General features: G+C 41.8%; 1 protein-coding gene across 1 annotated transcript in view; it reads left to right on the top strand.

Annotated features, from left to right (window-relative positions):
• Window positions 1-1,022: 1,022 nt before the first annotated feature.
• Window positions 1,023-17,840, top strand: part of CMYA5 (cardiomyopathy associated 5) — a gene marked incomplete at its 5' end in the record, with an annotated part of 39,740 nt that continues 22,922 nt past the window's right edge. The window contains 4 exons of the mRNA XM_009083811.1: window positions 1,023-11,280; window positions 13,867-13,962; window positions 14,616-14,849; window positions 17,069-17,091. Coding sequence (XP_009082059.1) covers window positions 1,023-11,280; window positions 13,867-13,962; window positions 14,616-14,849; window positions 17,069-17,091 — 10,611 coding nt within the window. The remainder of the gene's footprint in view (window positions 11,281-13,866; window positions 13,963-14,615; window positions 14,850-17,068; window positions 17,092-17,840) is intronic.

Genomic DNA, 17,840 nt, shown 5'->3' with positions numbered 1-17,840 from the left:
CCTCTGCTAGCCAGGCCCCAACAAGATATGCATTCTTCCATGGAGTTACACAGACTTCACCACTCCTGCTCACTGAAGGCTCTGCCTTGTCCAGCAGATACTCTGCCTTTCTTTTCATCAGCTACAAATGTGATATCCATAAGCAAACTACTGTCTACTCAAGAAATATTAGGATTGAGTGTTTTGATTACCTTTTCTATGTTTTTTTATTGAGTAAATATTGCAACCCTAAGGTTTTAACCTCTCCACTACATCATGTCTTTTAGTTGCTTTTGCTAGTCCCTTTCACTCTTATTTCAAAGACCATTTTCTCTTCTAAATCTTTGCAGAAAAACATTTGTTCAGGTACTTTTTCACTGAGACATTTGATTGCAGCACATGGTAGTGTATTGATCACATATCATAAATTTTCAAGTTAGCTTTATCAAACATTGTCCTCTCATCTGGGAAGAGCTCCGTATCTTTTTGTTGTTGAACGTATTCTAAATTACTTGGCTAAATATGTAGAGTGCTTAGAGAACGAAACACATGAGAAAAAAGTAACAAACTATAGTCTCTCTACTCCTCTGAGCATTGTATAATCGTTCACACTTGTGTGAAGCAAATGTGGATGCTATTAGAACACTGACAGTATCTTTTAAGAGTTTAATGCAAGGTTTAAATTATACTGTGAGATAAACATACACTGGAGCATAGCTCCAGAATCAGCTCAATCTCACATGGGCAAAACAAGGTCAGATCAAAGACTTTTTCCTGCATTGTCAAGAGCATTTAAACACCTCCCCTTCACTGAACTAACCCTGCAACGTGCAGTTTTACACAAATTCATCTAAAATACATTTGTCAGATGAAATAAGACTTTTCTTACGCTTCTACTTGAAAATTTATGCTCATGCAGCAACTTTTTACAACTTTTAAAATCATTTTCGCTTTAATGAAAAAAAACCTAGGTTTTACTGCAATAATTTAATTCACTGTGTGTTTCTACAGCTTTTTTTCCCCTTTGTTCTTTCTGCTTTCAGTTTAAAGGATCTCATCCAAAGCGAAGATGTTAAACCCAAGCTGCAGTACATCATGACTAACCCTTCCTTTTCTATGGTAACATGTCAAAGTGAAGACAGTGGGATAACCTGGGAAACTAGCTCGAGCAGATGTTCTACTCCCTGGACCTCAGAAACTAGTACAACTTCTGACCTTTACAGCATGGAAAGTTCACCAGTAGGTTCTCCTCCAGGAAAAGTCATCTTTATTATGGATGAAGGTAAGATAGTTCGGAAAAGGACACGCAAATCTTCAAGCAAGGTGCCAATGGCTATAAACCTGAAGGGAGGCCAGGGCAATAAGAAACGCGACTCTTCTGGAATGCAGAGGCAGGAACCAAGAACTGTTCTAGCAGATGTGCAGTCCTCTGTGCTGAACGTTGAGCCAGTGGAAGCACAAGAGACAGATGAGGAAATGTCGGACAACAAAGAAGACCTAGAGGATGTTGCAGAAGAGCCAGTGAAACGTGCTCCCATAAGATCAATATTTAGGGAGAGCAGATTGAGAAAAGTCGGTCCAATCCTTGGAGGACCTGTGCAAGCTAGAATCCGGCTGTTCAATTCAATTTTTGGCGGGGGTGAGCCACCCCCTGACACACCGGAGAAAAGCAGAAGCCGGAGAAGTAGCTCAGTTTCAGGAGATTCTGAGCAGTTCCTTGAAACATCAGTAAGAGAGAGATTGCAGAAGTTCAGTTCACTCTCAGAAGCAGCACGTCCAAAACCATTTCTGGGAGCGAGAAGTAAAATACTTGAAACACCATCAGAAAGAAGAAGGAAGCATAGAGAACAACTCGCAGCACAGGCAAATCAAAGCATTTCTTCACCAACATCACCTCTTGGAAAACAGCTTGCCAAGAAAGATGATGTTTCATCTGAAAATATTGAACCCATTAAAATGAAAGAATCAACAATTCATCACGAAGAAAGAAAAAACAGACACTCACTTTTGGAGACTCCAGATCAGGTATCAGGACATTCACCAAAGTCCTTCCCTCCTGTAGAAGCCAGGAAGCAGCAAAGTCATTCACCTGAGGGCAAAACATCAATAACAGAGCCAGTAAGCTCCATGTCATTAGAGACTGACGAGAAACACGCGCTGCTTCCCTCAGCTGAAAACGCAAACAAGAAGCCAGACCAATCCCTGCTGACAGCATCAGGTCATCTGGATGAACCAAAGAAACAGGAATTTCAGCCCAGTTCTGCACCAGAGCCTGTTTCAGCAGATTTTGTTAATGAATTAGATAGGGAAAATACCCGGGATGTTTTGCCTACAGCATCTGTGTCAGAACATCCTGAGAGGGAAGCACAGAAGTCTTACTTACCTAGTGCTCCATCAGCTAAATCCAAAGATTTAGCTGAAACAGTTAAATCCAAAGATTTAACTGAAACAAGACAGGAGGATGTTATCCCTCAGTCATCAGAAACTGCACAATCTGAGCCTGAACATGTGCTTTCACCAGATTCTGAAGATGGCATAGAGAAGCAAGAAAGTGAGTATCACTCATCAGCTGCACCATTAGGATCTGAGACTTCAGGTCTGTCGTATTCTGCTGAAAGAAAGCAGTGTCAAACACCACCACCCTCGGAAACCCAAAATGTTCATTTGGAGAAACAAACAAAGTCCAAACAAGACCTTTCCTCCCCTCTTCAAGAAACAGATGGGCAAGGAATTAAACGAAAACCACCAATTCCTGAAAATATAGACTCTAAATATTTTGGCAGTTCATATCCTATTCACACAGAAACAGAAGAAACTCAGAAAACCTCAGCTATAAATAAGGCAGTAGATATTGATCATTTTGGTCCTACCATTGAAAAAGATAAACAAACAGAAAGTGCTCAAATGGAGATGGAGCATTCATATTTCCCACATACCAGCGAAGACATTGGGGAATCGGAGGCAACACAGGTGGAGACAGAGCATCTGGATTTCTCTTCTTCCAAGGTAGACACAGAGGAATCTGAGGATGCACAAATGGAGATGGAGCACCCAGACTTTTCTTTTTCCAGGGAAGAAATGGAGGAAACAGAAAGTGCACAGCTGGAGACAGAACATCCAGATTTCTCATATTCCAGGGAAGAAACAGGGGAGTCAGAGAGTGCAACAGTGGAAACAGAATATCCAGAACTGCTTTTTTCCACAAAAGAAACAAAGAAATCAGAGAGTGCACAGATGGAGATGCAGCATCCAGACTATTCATTTTCCAGGGAAGAAGTGGAGGAATTGGAAAGTGCGCAGCTGGAAACAGAGCGCCCAGATTACTCATATTCCAGAGAAGAAGTGGTGGCATCTGAAAGCACACAGCTGGAGATGGGTCATCCAGACTTTTCTTTATCCAAGGAAAAAGCCAAGGAATTGGAAAGTGCACAGCAGGAAATGGAACATCAGGTGTCTTTATTTTCCAGGGAAGAGACAGCAAAACAAACGTCTGACCATGCTGAACTGGAACAGCCAGAGCCGAACTCCCCTGAAGAAGCAGAACAAGAAGAAAAGGAAGAGCTTGCGCCATTACCTTCAGACTTATCATCTTTGATGCAGGAAGCAGAGAAAGAAAACACTACAGAACCTCAGTTGGAGCATCCAGATAGATTTGATTCCACCAGAAGAGCTGAGACACAGCAAACTGGTCATCTGGAAACAACACTTTCAGATTTACCACATCCCATGAGTAAAACAGAGCAGCGAGAATTGTCACAAGCAGATGCAGACAATTCTCATACTGTACATTTCAGAGAGAAAGCAGAACAGCCACAGCCTGTACAACCTGGAGGAAAGCTGGATCCCTATGCCAAGGAAGTGCAAGGAGCAACTACTCAACTTCAGTCTGAGGATCCAGTTTGGTCATATTCTACTGGAAAAGAACAGCAAGATAAAACCTCACAGCTGAGGGCAGAACAGCCAGAGACAACATCTTCTGCTGGCAAGATGAAACAACATCAGGTATTGCAACCAAAGGTGGAACAAGCAGATTCACCATTTTCCCAGGGAGAAACAGTACAAGAAGCTGTACAAAGAAACTTAGAAGGACCAGAGCCATCAGGTTTCATTAGTGAAACAGAGCAACATGAAACTGTACAACTAGTTTCAGAAAATAGGGATTTTACCACTGGAGAAGTAATGCTGAAAGGAGCAGAGTCAAGTTCTGTGGAGTCACATTCAATGGACAGAGCAAAGCCCTGGGAAATGACACAAATGGAGCAGAAGGAGTCTCTTCCCTCCCATTCCACTGCTGGTACTCAGCATCAGGAAACACCACCAATGAATGTGTCCCAGCCAGATGTATCACATGCCTCCGGCAGAAAGGAACAACGAGATACAGTACAACGAGAGCTGAAACAGCAGGAAACAGACCAACAAGAAGCTGTGCAAATGGAAACAGAGTGCTCAGATTTGTCAGAAAGCTGGGGCAAAGAGGAGCCACAGGTCACAGAACAAATTAGTTTGGCACAGCAAGAGAAAGCTCAACCAGGGTTAGTGCATCCCTCTTTGCCACATTCTTTCGATGAACAAATGCAAGAAGAGATGGAAACAGAGGCATATCCAGAACAGACATTTTATGGAAGTACAAAAACACAGGAGGAAATGACACAAGAAAAATCAGAAGAACCAGTTCTTTCACATTTTACTGGCAAAACAGAGCAACAAGAAATGGTACACCCAGAGCTGGAGCGAACATTTTTTCCACCTTCCAGTGGAAACGAAGCTCCACTGGAAATGGAAACAAGTTCAGAACGTCCAGATTTGTCATATTCCTCTCATGAAGCCAAACAAGAAAATAAGTTGAAAAACCAAACCTCACCATTTCATTCAAAGCAACGAGAAACTGAGACAACCGCGATGGAACATCCAGAATTTTTGTTTGACAGTGGTGAATCAAAACCAGGTGACATTGTTGAACAGGAGTCAGGACATCCAGAGCTCTCATACTTCATGGGAGAAACACAACAACAATCAGAACATTTGGATTCACCAGGAACCCTGGGTGAAGCAAAACTAGATGAAAGTATGGAAGTAGAACCTCAATACCCAAATCTGCCATGTTCTGATGAACAAAGAAATCAGCAAGAAACTTCACAGCTGGACTCACAATACGCAGAGTTACCATTTTCCTTTGGTAAAGGCAAAGAACAAGCAACTGAAAAGTTTGAGTCTAAACATCAAGAATTGCCTAAAGTGGCCAGAAAAAGTGCTTCTCCAGCAACTGCTCAAAAAGAGTCAAAACATCCAGAAACTTCTTCACAGGAAATGAAGCATCCCAATTTGTCGCATTCCACTGATGAGACAAACCAGCAAGAAGCAGAATCATTGGATCAGAAACACAGAAAACTTTCTGTTGGCAGAGAAAAGCAGCAGCAAACCACAAAGCAGCAGTTACAGCAAGAAGAGTCACCATTTTCTCGAGGTAAAACAGAGCATTTACAACATGCCCAGGAGGGCTTGGAACAACCAGATTTATCATTTCCCATTGACAGGCCAGATGATGAAATGACAACACCAGAGGCAGAGCACACGGATGTGATATCTCCTCTGAACAAAGCAGAGGTGCAGCAAAGAGGACAAGAAATAAAGCAAACTTACCCCTTTGGAGAAGCAGAACAGAAAACAGTTCAGCCAGAAGTAAATATTTCACATTTGTCCCCACCTGTGAGTGCAGCAGAAGAAGCAGAAATGGCAGAACCAGGGCAGGGACATCCTGACTTGCCTTACTCTGTTTTCAAAGTAGGACAACTGAAACCTGAACACCCTGGTCTAGTATCTTCCCTCAACAAAGTGCAGGAAATGATCCAGATGGGGTTGGAAGAGTCAAGTGAGTGGTATGGTCATGACAAAATGCAAGAATTCCCACCTGCACAGTTGGAGCCAAGTCAGGCAGACTTGTCATCTGCTGTTGCTGAAGAGGGGCAACGAGGAATGGAGCACAAAGCCATGGGACACCCTAGTGAGGGACAGTCTGACAGCAGAGCAGAGCATCCACAAGCTGCTAAAGAGAAACAAGAAGCTCCTGATGCATTGTCTCATCATGGAAAAGTGGAGCAAAGAGAAATGGCAAAACCAGAGCCAAAGCATCATGATTTATCATATTCCATTAATAAACAAAAACCACAAGAAACTACACAACTAGTGGTAGGAAAGCCAGGTCTATCATCCTGGCCTGGCAAAACAGAGCAAGAACAAACTGCTCAAGAGGAGAAGCCACACTTGCCTTCTTTCCAAAAAGCTGCACAAGGTGAGAAAGCACGGACAGAACTGGGACATTCAGAGTTATCTCGTTCTGTCAGTGAGGCAGAACACGAAACTTTAAATGCAAAATCAAGCCGTTCAGATTTGTCTGCTGGCAGATTAGAACACCATGAAATCATACAGCCAGAGGCAGAAATAATGGATTTATCATGTTCTGTTGGTGAAACACAGCAAGCTCAAATTGCTGAAGGGGATTTGGAGTATCCAGATTTATTGCATTCCACTGGCACAGTACAGCAACAAGAAAAGACTCAACCGAAGCAGGAACAGAGAGATGATTTTTCATCATCTCTCAGCAAAGAAGAGCAATGGGAAGGTGCAGGAAGGCAGGCAGAACACTCTGAACTGCAGTGCTCTGTGGAGAAAACAGAAGGACTGCAAAATTCCCAAGCAAAATCAGAATATGCAGATTTGTCCTTCTCTGTTGGCACAGCAGAGCCTCATAAAACATCGCAGCCAGAGATGAAAGAACAGAGTTTGTTGCATTCTTTTGTCGAAACAAGGCCACCATGGGCTGCCCCACAGGAGTCTGAACATTCAGATGTCTTGGATGCCATGGGCAGAGTACAGCACATGGATTTGTCCTCTTCTGTTAGTGAAGAAAAACAAAGTGCACAACTGGAGGTAGGACAGGAGAGGGGAAGCTACGCCTTACACCCAGAGGAAACAGTACAACTAAGATTGGAACAACTAACGTTTTCAAGTCCTCATGGCACAGAAGAGCAACCAAATGCTTCCCCACTGGTAGGGAAATTCCCAGACTCCTTGTATTCCTCTGGCAAAACAGAAGAGCAGGACACTGCACAGCCAAAGTTGATGCCTTCTGATATTTCATATCCCACAGGAAAATCAGAGCAGTTGCAACCAGAACTACTGGAATCAAAACATCCAGATGTATCATACTCTCTTGGCAAAGTAGAAACTCATGGAATGAAGACACCAGATTCATCATACTCCTATGGCAAGGCAGAACATCCACAGACTGCCCAACTGGAGCATCCAGAGACACCATATTTCATAGGAGAAACAAAGTGGAGGGATGGGGCACAACCTGAACCACTGTGTGCTGATGTACAGCACTCTGATGTTAAAACAGAGCACCCAGGATCACCTTCCATACCATACACCTTTGTCAGGACTGAGGAGCAGGGAACTGTACAACCAGACTTCAAACAATCAGATTTATTAAGTCATACTGACAGAGCAGAAAAGCATGAAGTGGCCCCGGGGAGAGCAGGACATTCGGAGAAGGGAGACACTGGGGCTCCTTCGGCTCTAACTGCTCAGCTGGAAACTGAACAACAAGATTTATCATTTTCCACTGAGAAAGCAGAGAGGCAAAAAATTCAGCCATATTCAACTTTCCTTGAACAAACAGTGTCTGTGCCTTTGGATGCTTCACATGCTGTCTCTCAAACACACCCAGAGGGAACTCCAAAGTCTTCACCTGTAACTGGAGGTCTGTCCCCCACACATTTAGATTTATCTTACTCCCACAGTAGAACAGAGCATTCAGAAACTGCCCAGCCTGAGTCAGGGTCCTTCTTTGCAAGAAAAGAAGAAGAGAATGCAAAACATTTTCTACATTTGCCTGTGGGTGCAAAGTCAGAGGCTGAGCATGAAATTTTACCTGAAGCAGAGAGAGAACAGACTCCACATTACTTCCACACAGCTACACACTTAGAATCCGAACAATTAGGTTTATCGTATTCCACAGACACAGTAGAAACTCTAGAAAGTCAAGATTATTTAACTGTACCTTCAAAAATGGAGTCTGAGCCTTCAGTTCCTTTTTATTCTGCTGATGAAACATATCAGCAAGAAATTCCACCTTATTCAAAACCAGCCTCTGAATATTTGGTTCCCACACGGCCCCTTGCTGAACAAGAAAAGCAAAGCATGCAGCCACTTATCTCCCAGTCCATAGAGTCAGAGTGTAAACATGTTATTCCACTACATGATGGAAAGCAACTGCAAAAAGCTCAGCTCAGTTCACCTGAAATAGCAAGCTTGAAGACAGTGCACACACAAGACCAGAGCAAGCCAGAATCTCACTTGTTGGACACAAAATATTTGTCACCAGAGCGGCTAAGGAGTCTCCCCAAATTCACTAATGAGCAAGAAATGCAACCTAGTATGCAGACAGTGCCAAGGTCTGTGACCACAGAGTCGAAAGTGGCCACTGTAGCAGAGCAGCAGGCAGTGTCATCAGAGTCATTCGTACCTTTTCATACACTACCTGCAAAGTCAGAACCTAAAAAGTCTGTATCAGTGTCTTACACTGGTTATGAAGAGAAACAAAGTATTCCATCCTCTTTATCTGGTGTAGCAGGCATGCCTGGAAAGCAATCTAAGATAGCTTCAGGCGTCTTTACGGAAGGAGAGTTTAGACATGAAATGCAATGTTTGGAAGACCAAAAGCACACAACCTTGGAGCATCTGGGAGCTGTTTCATCAGATCTTGTTCGTGAAACTGTGACACACAAAACTCAGCATTATTCTGGTGAACAGGGCAGCCTTCCTTCAGCAGACATTAAGCACATTAGCTCTAGTGCTGATGAAAAGCAGGATCCAGATATTTCCTCTTTTGGGCTAGCTAGCTGGCTGGTAGAAGAGGTGAAAACTCACTCAATTAGTCCAATCAGGGCTGCAGATGTAGACAGGCAGGGAACTCAGCTTTCTCCAATTGAAGCTTCTGATTTTGGGTCAAAACAATTCCCAGCTGGAAGCTGCACAGAACTTACAGTTCATGGGGCTACAGAGAGTAAAGGACATACATTTAGCATTTCTGAATCAGTGTCAAGTGAATTTTCCCACAGGAAATCATCAGACACTAGTCCCAGAACACAAAGTTATGATCTGCCATCTCTGGTAGGAGATAATCAAGGTCCAGACAAAGTTCTGGTGCATGAAATTAGTACTATAAAGCCTACAAAAATGGAAGAAATGCAACATCTGGAGGTAATCAAAGCATCTGAAGTGCCTGAACCTTACCTAAGAGGAGAAGAGGAAGAAATGGAACATGCAAGTGCTGTAGAAGATAGTCATCATGGTCTGGAGACCACCGAAGAAAAAGACCTATTTAATATCATTTCAGAAGGTTATGAAATACTCAATATTCATGCTCCTGCCCATATTTCTTCTGTTGACCAAGAAGAAAGTAAGCACATGCCAGATAAACTAGAATACTTGGAAACAAGTCCTTCGTTTAAGAGCAGATTAGCTGGTGAGGGCCATAGAGCCTTAGCTTCTGGAAGAACCACAGAAGTTTCAGAAAGCTCAGTGTTGGGAAAGACTGCAAGCCATGAACTAACAGAATTGATCAGAAAAGATGATGTTGAAGAAACCGGAGAAACACAACAAGAAAATCCCCTGTTGCCAGAAAATCATAATTATGCAGTGCTGGATCCTAATAATGGTACGGCTGATATGGATTATTTTGAAAAATATACTTTGATTGATGACAAATCCCCAATTAAGCCACATTATGAAAGACCAAGTTCACTGTGTCCTGTGGCAGAAGATCCCAATGAACCTGTGGAAGAAGCCAAATCTTTTAAAGAAGGCCCTGAGGTAGAGACTTTGGAAGAGTTTTCCTTACTTGAGGATCTGGATGAAGTCTTTTATGGCACTGTGAAAGGAGAAAGCAAACCTCAGTCCTATGAAGATACTCAAAAACCTTTATCTCTGCAGAAATCTGTTGATTCCAGCAGTAAAAGCATTACAAATGTGGAAGATGAATGGAAGTCACCAGGGACCCCACTCTTTGATTCAGAAGAAGGAGTGCTAGAACGATCTCTCTTGTTCCCTACCACTGTTGCTGCAGTTAATCCAGAGCTCCTGGAGGAACCACCTGCTCTGTCATTTTTATACAAGGACCTCTATGCAGAAGCAGTAGGAGAAAGGACAAAGGATGAGACACCCTCTGATGAGGAAAGTGGTAATTCTAATGCATCTTTCCCCAGCAGAAATTCCGACACAGATGATGGAACCGGAATATATTTTGAAAAATATATCCTTAAAGATGAAATTCCAAGTAAGGCCATAGGGCCTCAAAAAGAACAGATTCCAGAGGATGAGTCCTTTAGTGGAGGAATTTCATTTCAGAGCTCAGAGTACAAAGAGGAGCAGGGGGCTGGTGATGTTCCAAGTGTCAGAACTGAGGTTCTGCCAGAAAGGGGTGTTGTGGAGAAAGGCAGAATCCATGTTGACAGTGATGTTCAAGCGACAATTTGTAAACCAACACATGCCATCCCTTTTGGAAGGATAACAGTTCTTTCAGGTGCAAGCACTGATACAACTGAACAAAGAGAAGAAGAAAATGTGCCTGTAGAAACAACTGAGGAGTTGCCAGAGCAGGCAAGTCAAGAAGCATATAGTCCACCGGTATGTTATCAGGGAGCTGCATATCAAGAAACTGGTAATAAGCAGGACGAACAGCATGACATAGCAGCAGTTCCTCAAATGGAAAAATATGTCCCATATGTCAGGGCTTTTGTTGAAGACAGTGTAGATGACCAATATACTGAGGAACATCTTCCCTATGTCCGTGCTATTCAGCAAACAGAGACTCCAGACTTGCAAAGAGAGGAGCAGCACCCTGATATTTATGAAGATCTTGCTGAGTCAATGGAGTATGATGTGATTACACAAGAAGAACTTCTGCAAGATGAAATATCATCTCAGTTTACACACGAGGAGCTATTGTTTGAAGACAGGGACTCTTTTGAGCAAGCTATTGATAGTTATGAATTTGTTAATGAGCCAGAGCAAAGAACACCGGTTGAGCTTGAAGATTCAGGCTTTGTGGTGATGTATCCTGAAAAATCAGCAACAAACATTCCTCAAGTTGAGACCCCACAAAGAGAATCTAAGAAAGCACAAGTAGACACATATTGTTACCACTGCAAATGCCCAATATCTGCTATTGACAAGCTTTTTGGAGAACATAAAGACCACGAAGTCACAACACTAGATGATGCTGCAGCAAAGATGAAGGTAAGAATTAATTTGAGTAAGAAAAGGTGCCTCTGAGGCTAATTTTTCCAGTCCTCTTGTCGACGAGAGAGACTTCAGAGAGCAGTTCAGAAGCTAAGTCGCAGTAAGATAAAATCCATTCCTAAACACCTGTTAGAGACCTTGAAGGAAGACTATCTTATTAAGGTATTCTCCGGAGTCTTAGGCTTGCTAAGCTGTTATTTTGGTTTGTTCAGAAGCTTGAATGGCCTTGTTTATATGTAGCTGTTACCAGACTTTACATCTTTCAGCTTTCTCACCTGTGTGAGTTTGTTCTGGTCTGCATATGTAGAGGGAGAAAAGGAGTGAATGTTGTTTCTATGAAAAGAAAACTCGAGTAACAGCAGCTCACTTCACTTGACAAGGTACAGAAACCCCTATATGTGGGGACCAGTATCATTATAAAGTGTTCCCTGTCCCAGTTACATGTGTTGGCTGCTTGGCGATGTTAGACAAACTACACAGTTTACGCTACACAGTTTTGTTGAAATGCCAAACTCATCTTCAGTTCATCCACGCCTACAAGGTGGGCCTAAGCTGGAGAGAGACTTTTTACAAGGGCTTGTAGTGACAGAACAAGGGGGATGGTGTTAAACTGAAAGAGGGCAGGTTTAGATTAGACATTAGGAAGAAAATCTTCACTGTGAGAATGGTGAGACATGGGAACTGGGTGTTCTGAGAAGTTGTGGCTGCCCCATCCCAGGAAGTGTTCAGGGCCAGGTAGATGGGGTTTTGAGCAGTCTGGTCTAGTGGAAGGTGTCCCTGCCTGTGGCAGGGAGTTGGAACTAGCTGGTCTTTAAGGTCCCTTCCAACCCAAACCATTCTGTGGTCCATGCCAATAGCATTTTAGCTGTAGCACAGGTAGGAGTTTAGCAAATCCTACTTCTTGCCACTATCTTGAAGCTGTACCACTTTAAAAGACAGACAAAATTCCCCTCCATTTCAGTAGCCTAGTCCTTTGCTGTCAATACTAGCGAAAATGCTTTTGTTTTGTGGAAGCTATTGCTCATTAGATTGCAGTTCAGGCTGTGAAAACAGCATGCAAGTGATAACTTACTTCTCCCATACCAGATTTGTTCATGTACAAGTATATAGGTGTTCTTGATTACCAGCTATTTACTCTCACCCCAGTATCTGAAAGGTAAGGTTTCTTCCTTGGCACACTTTTGGTTGATGGAAATACAGCTTTTGTGTCACGTCCCTTTAGTTCCAGGAGTGCTTGCATTGATGGTATTTGTTATCTTTATGTCAACTTCTTTGCATAAAAGAGACATTAAAAGGAAGAGGAGTCGTTGTGACAGCTTCAAATATCAGTGTTTACAAACTATCTCCATGGTGTGCAGATGTATGACATCAGACTTGCTCTTTATGTATGGCCATTCACACTTGACTTAGCAGTGATAATTAGCCACTAGTAAGTCAGTAATAAAGCCACAGACCCCAGCCATCCCTCAAATGTATCGTCGTTACAGTGAGTCAAGTTAAGCTGCAAATTAACATCCCATGATGTCACTCCCTGGCTGCAGAGCCAATATTAAATCTGGCCACAACACAGGTTTGGCATCACATGATTTCTAGCACTCAGAGCTGAGGTTACTCTGAGGCCGCATCTGTATATTTCTTGTTACTTCTGTGTAATTACTGAGAAGACATTAAGATAGGAAAACACTTGTTGCATGGGTTGGGTGTTTTGACATGAAAACTGTGAGGACACAGCTCCACGGTCAATGAAATGAGCTATGGATGGCACCTGCCAGATTTTATAGGCTATCCTGACAAACAGAACTCAGTCTCCAAATCTCTGTGGTTGGCCCAAATATTTATTAAGTGAGCTTTCAATTGCACTGTCCAATGTGACATTTGTAACTAATGGAGAGTCATACACTGGTTTTCTACAGATCTAGCTGTAAAATCTTGGTGTAATAAGAAGCTGCTGCCAAAGGAAGCTAACCTTGCTTTTAGATTTATGTCATCTAATTAAAACTAAGTAGCACCTGAGCAGATGGACAGCTTCCTTTCATAAAAGGTCAAGAAGGACTAAGGAAAAGTTCTGAGTTGTCACTGATGCCTGTTGTGCCTTGGGCTGCTTTTGTTTCCACATCTAATTCAACCAGTGATTTTGATGAACTCTCGTTTATAGGAAATACCTTTAAAATTCCAATTAACCCCCCCCCATGACACTGTATGATCTATTAGCTTCATAATTACCTTTGTTATCTTCCTTTTTATGGACTTGTTCCTGTGGTCTCTCAAGGACCCTCATGAGGCTCCGAGTACCCTCAGTGTCCAGCAAACCTGCATTGGAATTCATAGCTTTCAACAACTTGTATAGACACTCAGCACCTTGTCGGGGATTGAGCTCACTCTTTTTGGTTTGGAAACAGTTCTGTGACTTGTCCAGTTGCTATTTCTGTGCTTGTCTTTGTAGCCAGGGTGATGCTTGAACTTAATTTAGCAATTGTTCCAATGGTGGCTCATGGCAAAAGGAAAATATTCGCCTAAAATAAGCTGAGTGCAAAAACTTTATAGAACAATCTGCTTATATAAATGAAACGTTTTAAATTTCAGGATCAGCTAAGTGAATTGCTAATAGCACTAGAAGAAAAGTCAATGAAGATCGAAGCGTTTGTGAGTGATATTGAATTGCGATTTAACTCAGTTGAGGTAAGTCCAGGGTTTTATCACACTAGTTTCCTTTCCCTCTACAAGATTACTTCCAAGATACGCTTGCCTTGTTTTGTAGCATCATTTCTTCCACTGAAAAAAGCTATTTTCTCCAGTCCTCAAATTGACTTCTCCCACTGGAAGGTGTTAACTTTAGAGGAAGAAAAAGATTGCCTTTTTTGCACATTATTGCAAAGTGGAATGTGTAACTGCCAAGCACTGAAGGAAAAAGTTCCCTTCATTTTGTTTATGCTTATAAAAAGCTCACACTGTGTCTTTATTTAGAATCCCATGTGAAGCATCTAAATTAGTTGCCCAATGTCTTAAGTTCTGATTGTCCAAGTCCTTAAGCCTTGAGAACTGTATTAATTTCAGTTGTATGGATTTTTAGCTATTTTGTAGTCAGACTTCCTGTCTGAGTGCTTAAATATCAAAGTTAAATTTTAAACACTAACTGTAAAAAAAAAGTCTGTCTTTAAGTGCATTTCTCTAGTGATAGCTCTCCCAGAGGAGTTTGTTTGCAGAAATTAAGTTGCCTTATTGCCAGTAAGCCAGAATGAATCTGGTGGATGGGCAATTGAGAATTCCTGTGTTTTCATTAAATGTTGTGATTTTATTCAGCAGATCCATTTGCATCTGTTTTTATTTCATAGGAAAACTGTAAGAAAAATGCAGACCTACTGGAAAAGCAGAACGAAGAGATGCTTAAGAAAGTGGTAGCACAATATGATGAGAAATCAGAGAACTTTGAGGAAGTGAAGAAGATGAAAATGGAGTACCTGTATGAGCAGATGGTTAATTTCCAGCAAACTGTTGATTCAGCAAAGGAAACTTTGGAGACAACAGTAAGAGAAGCAGAAGAAGTCGATGGATTTGTATTCCTAAATGTAAGTAAAAATGGCTTTCGTGCTGTAGCTTTTATGATCCTACTTAGGAAAGGACTTCTTCTGTATCTAGGCTGGCAAGGAGTTATTTACCTTACTTTTTTTTAAGATGGCTGAATCCTGCAAGCTCAGCTCTTCCACTCTGAAACCGCTGCATCATTTGCTTTTGTCATGGGAATTCTCAGATGGAGTTGCAGAGATGTTGCACAGGGAGAAAATGTGACTTATGACATTAAAATGGTTTGATTTTGTTTTGTAAGGAGAAGGTGAAGAGACAGTTTGATAATTTATCTAGAATTAATTATACACTGAGGAGTAAGAAATGTTTTTTATGTATTTTACTGTATGAAAAATAAAATACATATTTTATTATGTATAAATATAAGCAAAAAAAGTGAAACAAGCCGACATTTTGAAACAAGGAGGTGTTATTGAAAAGTATCCGAAGCAGAGTTTTTTCTGAATTGTGTTTTTTTGGTTGTTTGTTGTTGTCATTTTGGGGTGTTGCTTTTGCTGGTTTAGGGTTTTTTTATGAACAGACACAGACAGGATTTATGCAATCAGATCACTGAGGCTGTGATAAATGTTTACAGCTGAAAAACAGTGAGTACCTGTGTGGCTCATGGTTGCTGGCTAGGGTTAAACCATGACAATGGTCTAGGCTTAGGAATATGCATGTGAGGTGCACATCTGTAGTGGTCACAGAATCACAGGTTGCCTCAGGTTGGGTTATGAACAGACACAGACAGGATTTATGCAATCAGATCACTGAGGCTGTGATAAATGTTTACAGCTGAAAAACAGTGAGTACCTGTGTGGCTCATGGTTGCTGGCTAGGGTTAAACCATGACAATGGTCTAGGCTTAGGAATATGCATGTGAGGTGCACATCTGTAGTGGTCACAGAATCACAGGTTGCCTCAGGTTGGGAGGGACCAGGACATCTGGTCACCTCCCTGCTCAAGCAGGGCCATCCCAGAGCACATGGCACAGGATTGTGTCCAGATGGTCCCTGAATATCTCCAGTGAGGGAGAATCCACGACCTCTCTGGGCAATCCGTTCCAGTGCTCAGTGACTGCACAGTGAAGAAGTTCTTCATCCTTTCTGAATGTAAAACACCTACACTGGATCTGCATGACTGGACTTAGCTAGCTCATACAGCCTACAGTCAGTCATTAGCCTTAAACTTGTTCCAGAGGGTGTTGCAGGTCCTGGGTCCTCCCACACTGTTCTTGTGCTGCAAGACTTGCCTATAAGTGAGCCATGATGCTTCCTCCTCTATACAAGTGTATCAGCAGTCTTGAAGGGGATTAAGTTTCTGGGATGATAATCTTCTCCTGTTATGGAATTAGCATGTTGTCTGGAAGCAGCAGAGAAACTGTCCTGGGATGCAAGAAATAAAAAGATCAAGTTACTGTGTAAAGACCGATCACTCATGTAAAATTAAACAGCTATCCAAATACAACCTCCCAGCCCATATATACATCCCAGAAATTATAGAAAAGATGGAGCCACATTTGGCTTTCTCCCTTGCTCCAAGACACACAGTGCCTTAGTATCCTGTAACCAAGTGAATGTTGTGGTAGATTGGCTATTTTGGGATGAATAAAAAAATATAGATTATTTTCCTGATCTTTGTGAGGTACTGGATCAGTGCTTTGGCTAAAAGACAACTTTGTAATCTGTAATTCTTTTGTGGAGTGTGGAAATCATTAAACTCCCTGTCCCCTTCTGTTAGTGAAAATGGACAGCAACTTTTTTGTCCACAAGCCAGGAAACATTAGCTGAAGATTCATGGGGCAAACTCTCACTCCATAAGCACAAATCTCTCCCACCTTCCAGTAACAAGAAGTTGTGAAGGAGATTTTAGCCAGAATTAGGATTTAACTGTTATTAACATGCAAGTAACTTCTTCCTGTAAAAGCCTTGGTTCAAGAAAGTACTTGACTATGCTCCAGTCTTTAAACATAGATGTTGTATACTGAACCCTCAGGCACTTAAAAACAGACTCTAATGCACTGCTGAGCCAGAGCTTTGAAGTGGAATATTCTTGAGGAAACAAATTCTCTGATGATGTGAATGCGCAGCATTCCAGACAACATCAAGTCAATAAAGCTGTGTGTACTTTATGTCTGTGGAGAGTAGGAAGACTGTTAAACAATTGGCTCTTCAACAGTTTGGGGGTTTTGAAAACTGTTTATACTTTTTTTTTTCTCCTCTAGTCATCCAAAGAACTGAATAAAAGGTATATTAAGTATGGGTTAAGCACACTGTAGTGAGTGCTCGGCCTAGCATGCTGGATGCTTCATTTGGTGTTTGTAAGCTTTGGGAACACATTGCTAATATTCAGAGCTACTTCTATAAACCTTGCAAATAATGACATTAATAGAAGATGTTTTACACTTGTTGCTGTAACTGACTTGTTTTGAAGTGTTTTGCACATGTTCTCTAATGGATTAATTAAACAAATAGCACGTTAAAACATCAGCTCTATTTTAAATCTCTGCACAGATATTTCTAAACAGATGTTCCTTGTAGTTATTATACACACACACACACACTAAAATACATTTCGACCATCCTTCCATCTCTTAGACATCACTGGTGTGTTCCTCTATTCACTAGTCTGGTTCTGTATCACTTGGTCTCTGAAAGGTTGCAATGCAAAGTGTCACTTAAATGTTGTTGGTCTGTACTTCTGAACACAATTCCAGTAGAAAAATGAGGTTAAGTAGCTTTAAAAACCTTACTAGGAGACTATGGGCTGATGTTTTCCCATGCCCCTCCATCAGCACTGCCTGATTCAGGGTGTGTCAGAGGGCTAATGCCTCATCACAGCTGCATCATGGTCACCTTGCACATACCAGTAAATACATGTGATCACGAACAGTTCTCTGCCATGTGGGAGTCATTTTGGTGAGACCCATCCTTTATGAGAATTGTTCAATTAACAAAGAATAGTAGAACTTCAGGGATTGGACTGGACCTTATAGC

Source organism: Acanthisitta chloris, unplaced genomic scaffold, assembly GCF_000695815.1.
Source record: "Acanthisitta chloris isolate BGI_N310 unplaced genomic scaffold, ASM69581v1 scaffold1681, whole genome shotgun sequence".
NCBI classification, from domain to species: domain Eukaryota; kingdom Metazoa; phylum Chordata; class Aves; order Passeriformes; family Acanthisittidae; genus Acanthisitta; species Acanthisitta chloris.
This window is presented reverse-complemented; position numbering and strand designations above follow the sequence as displayed.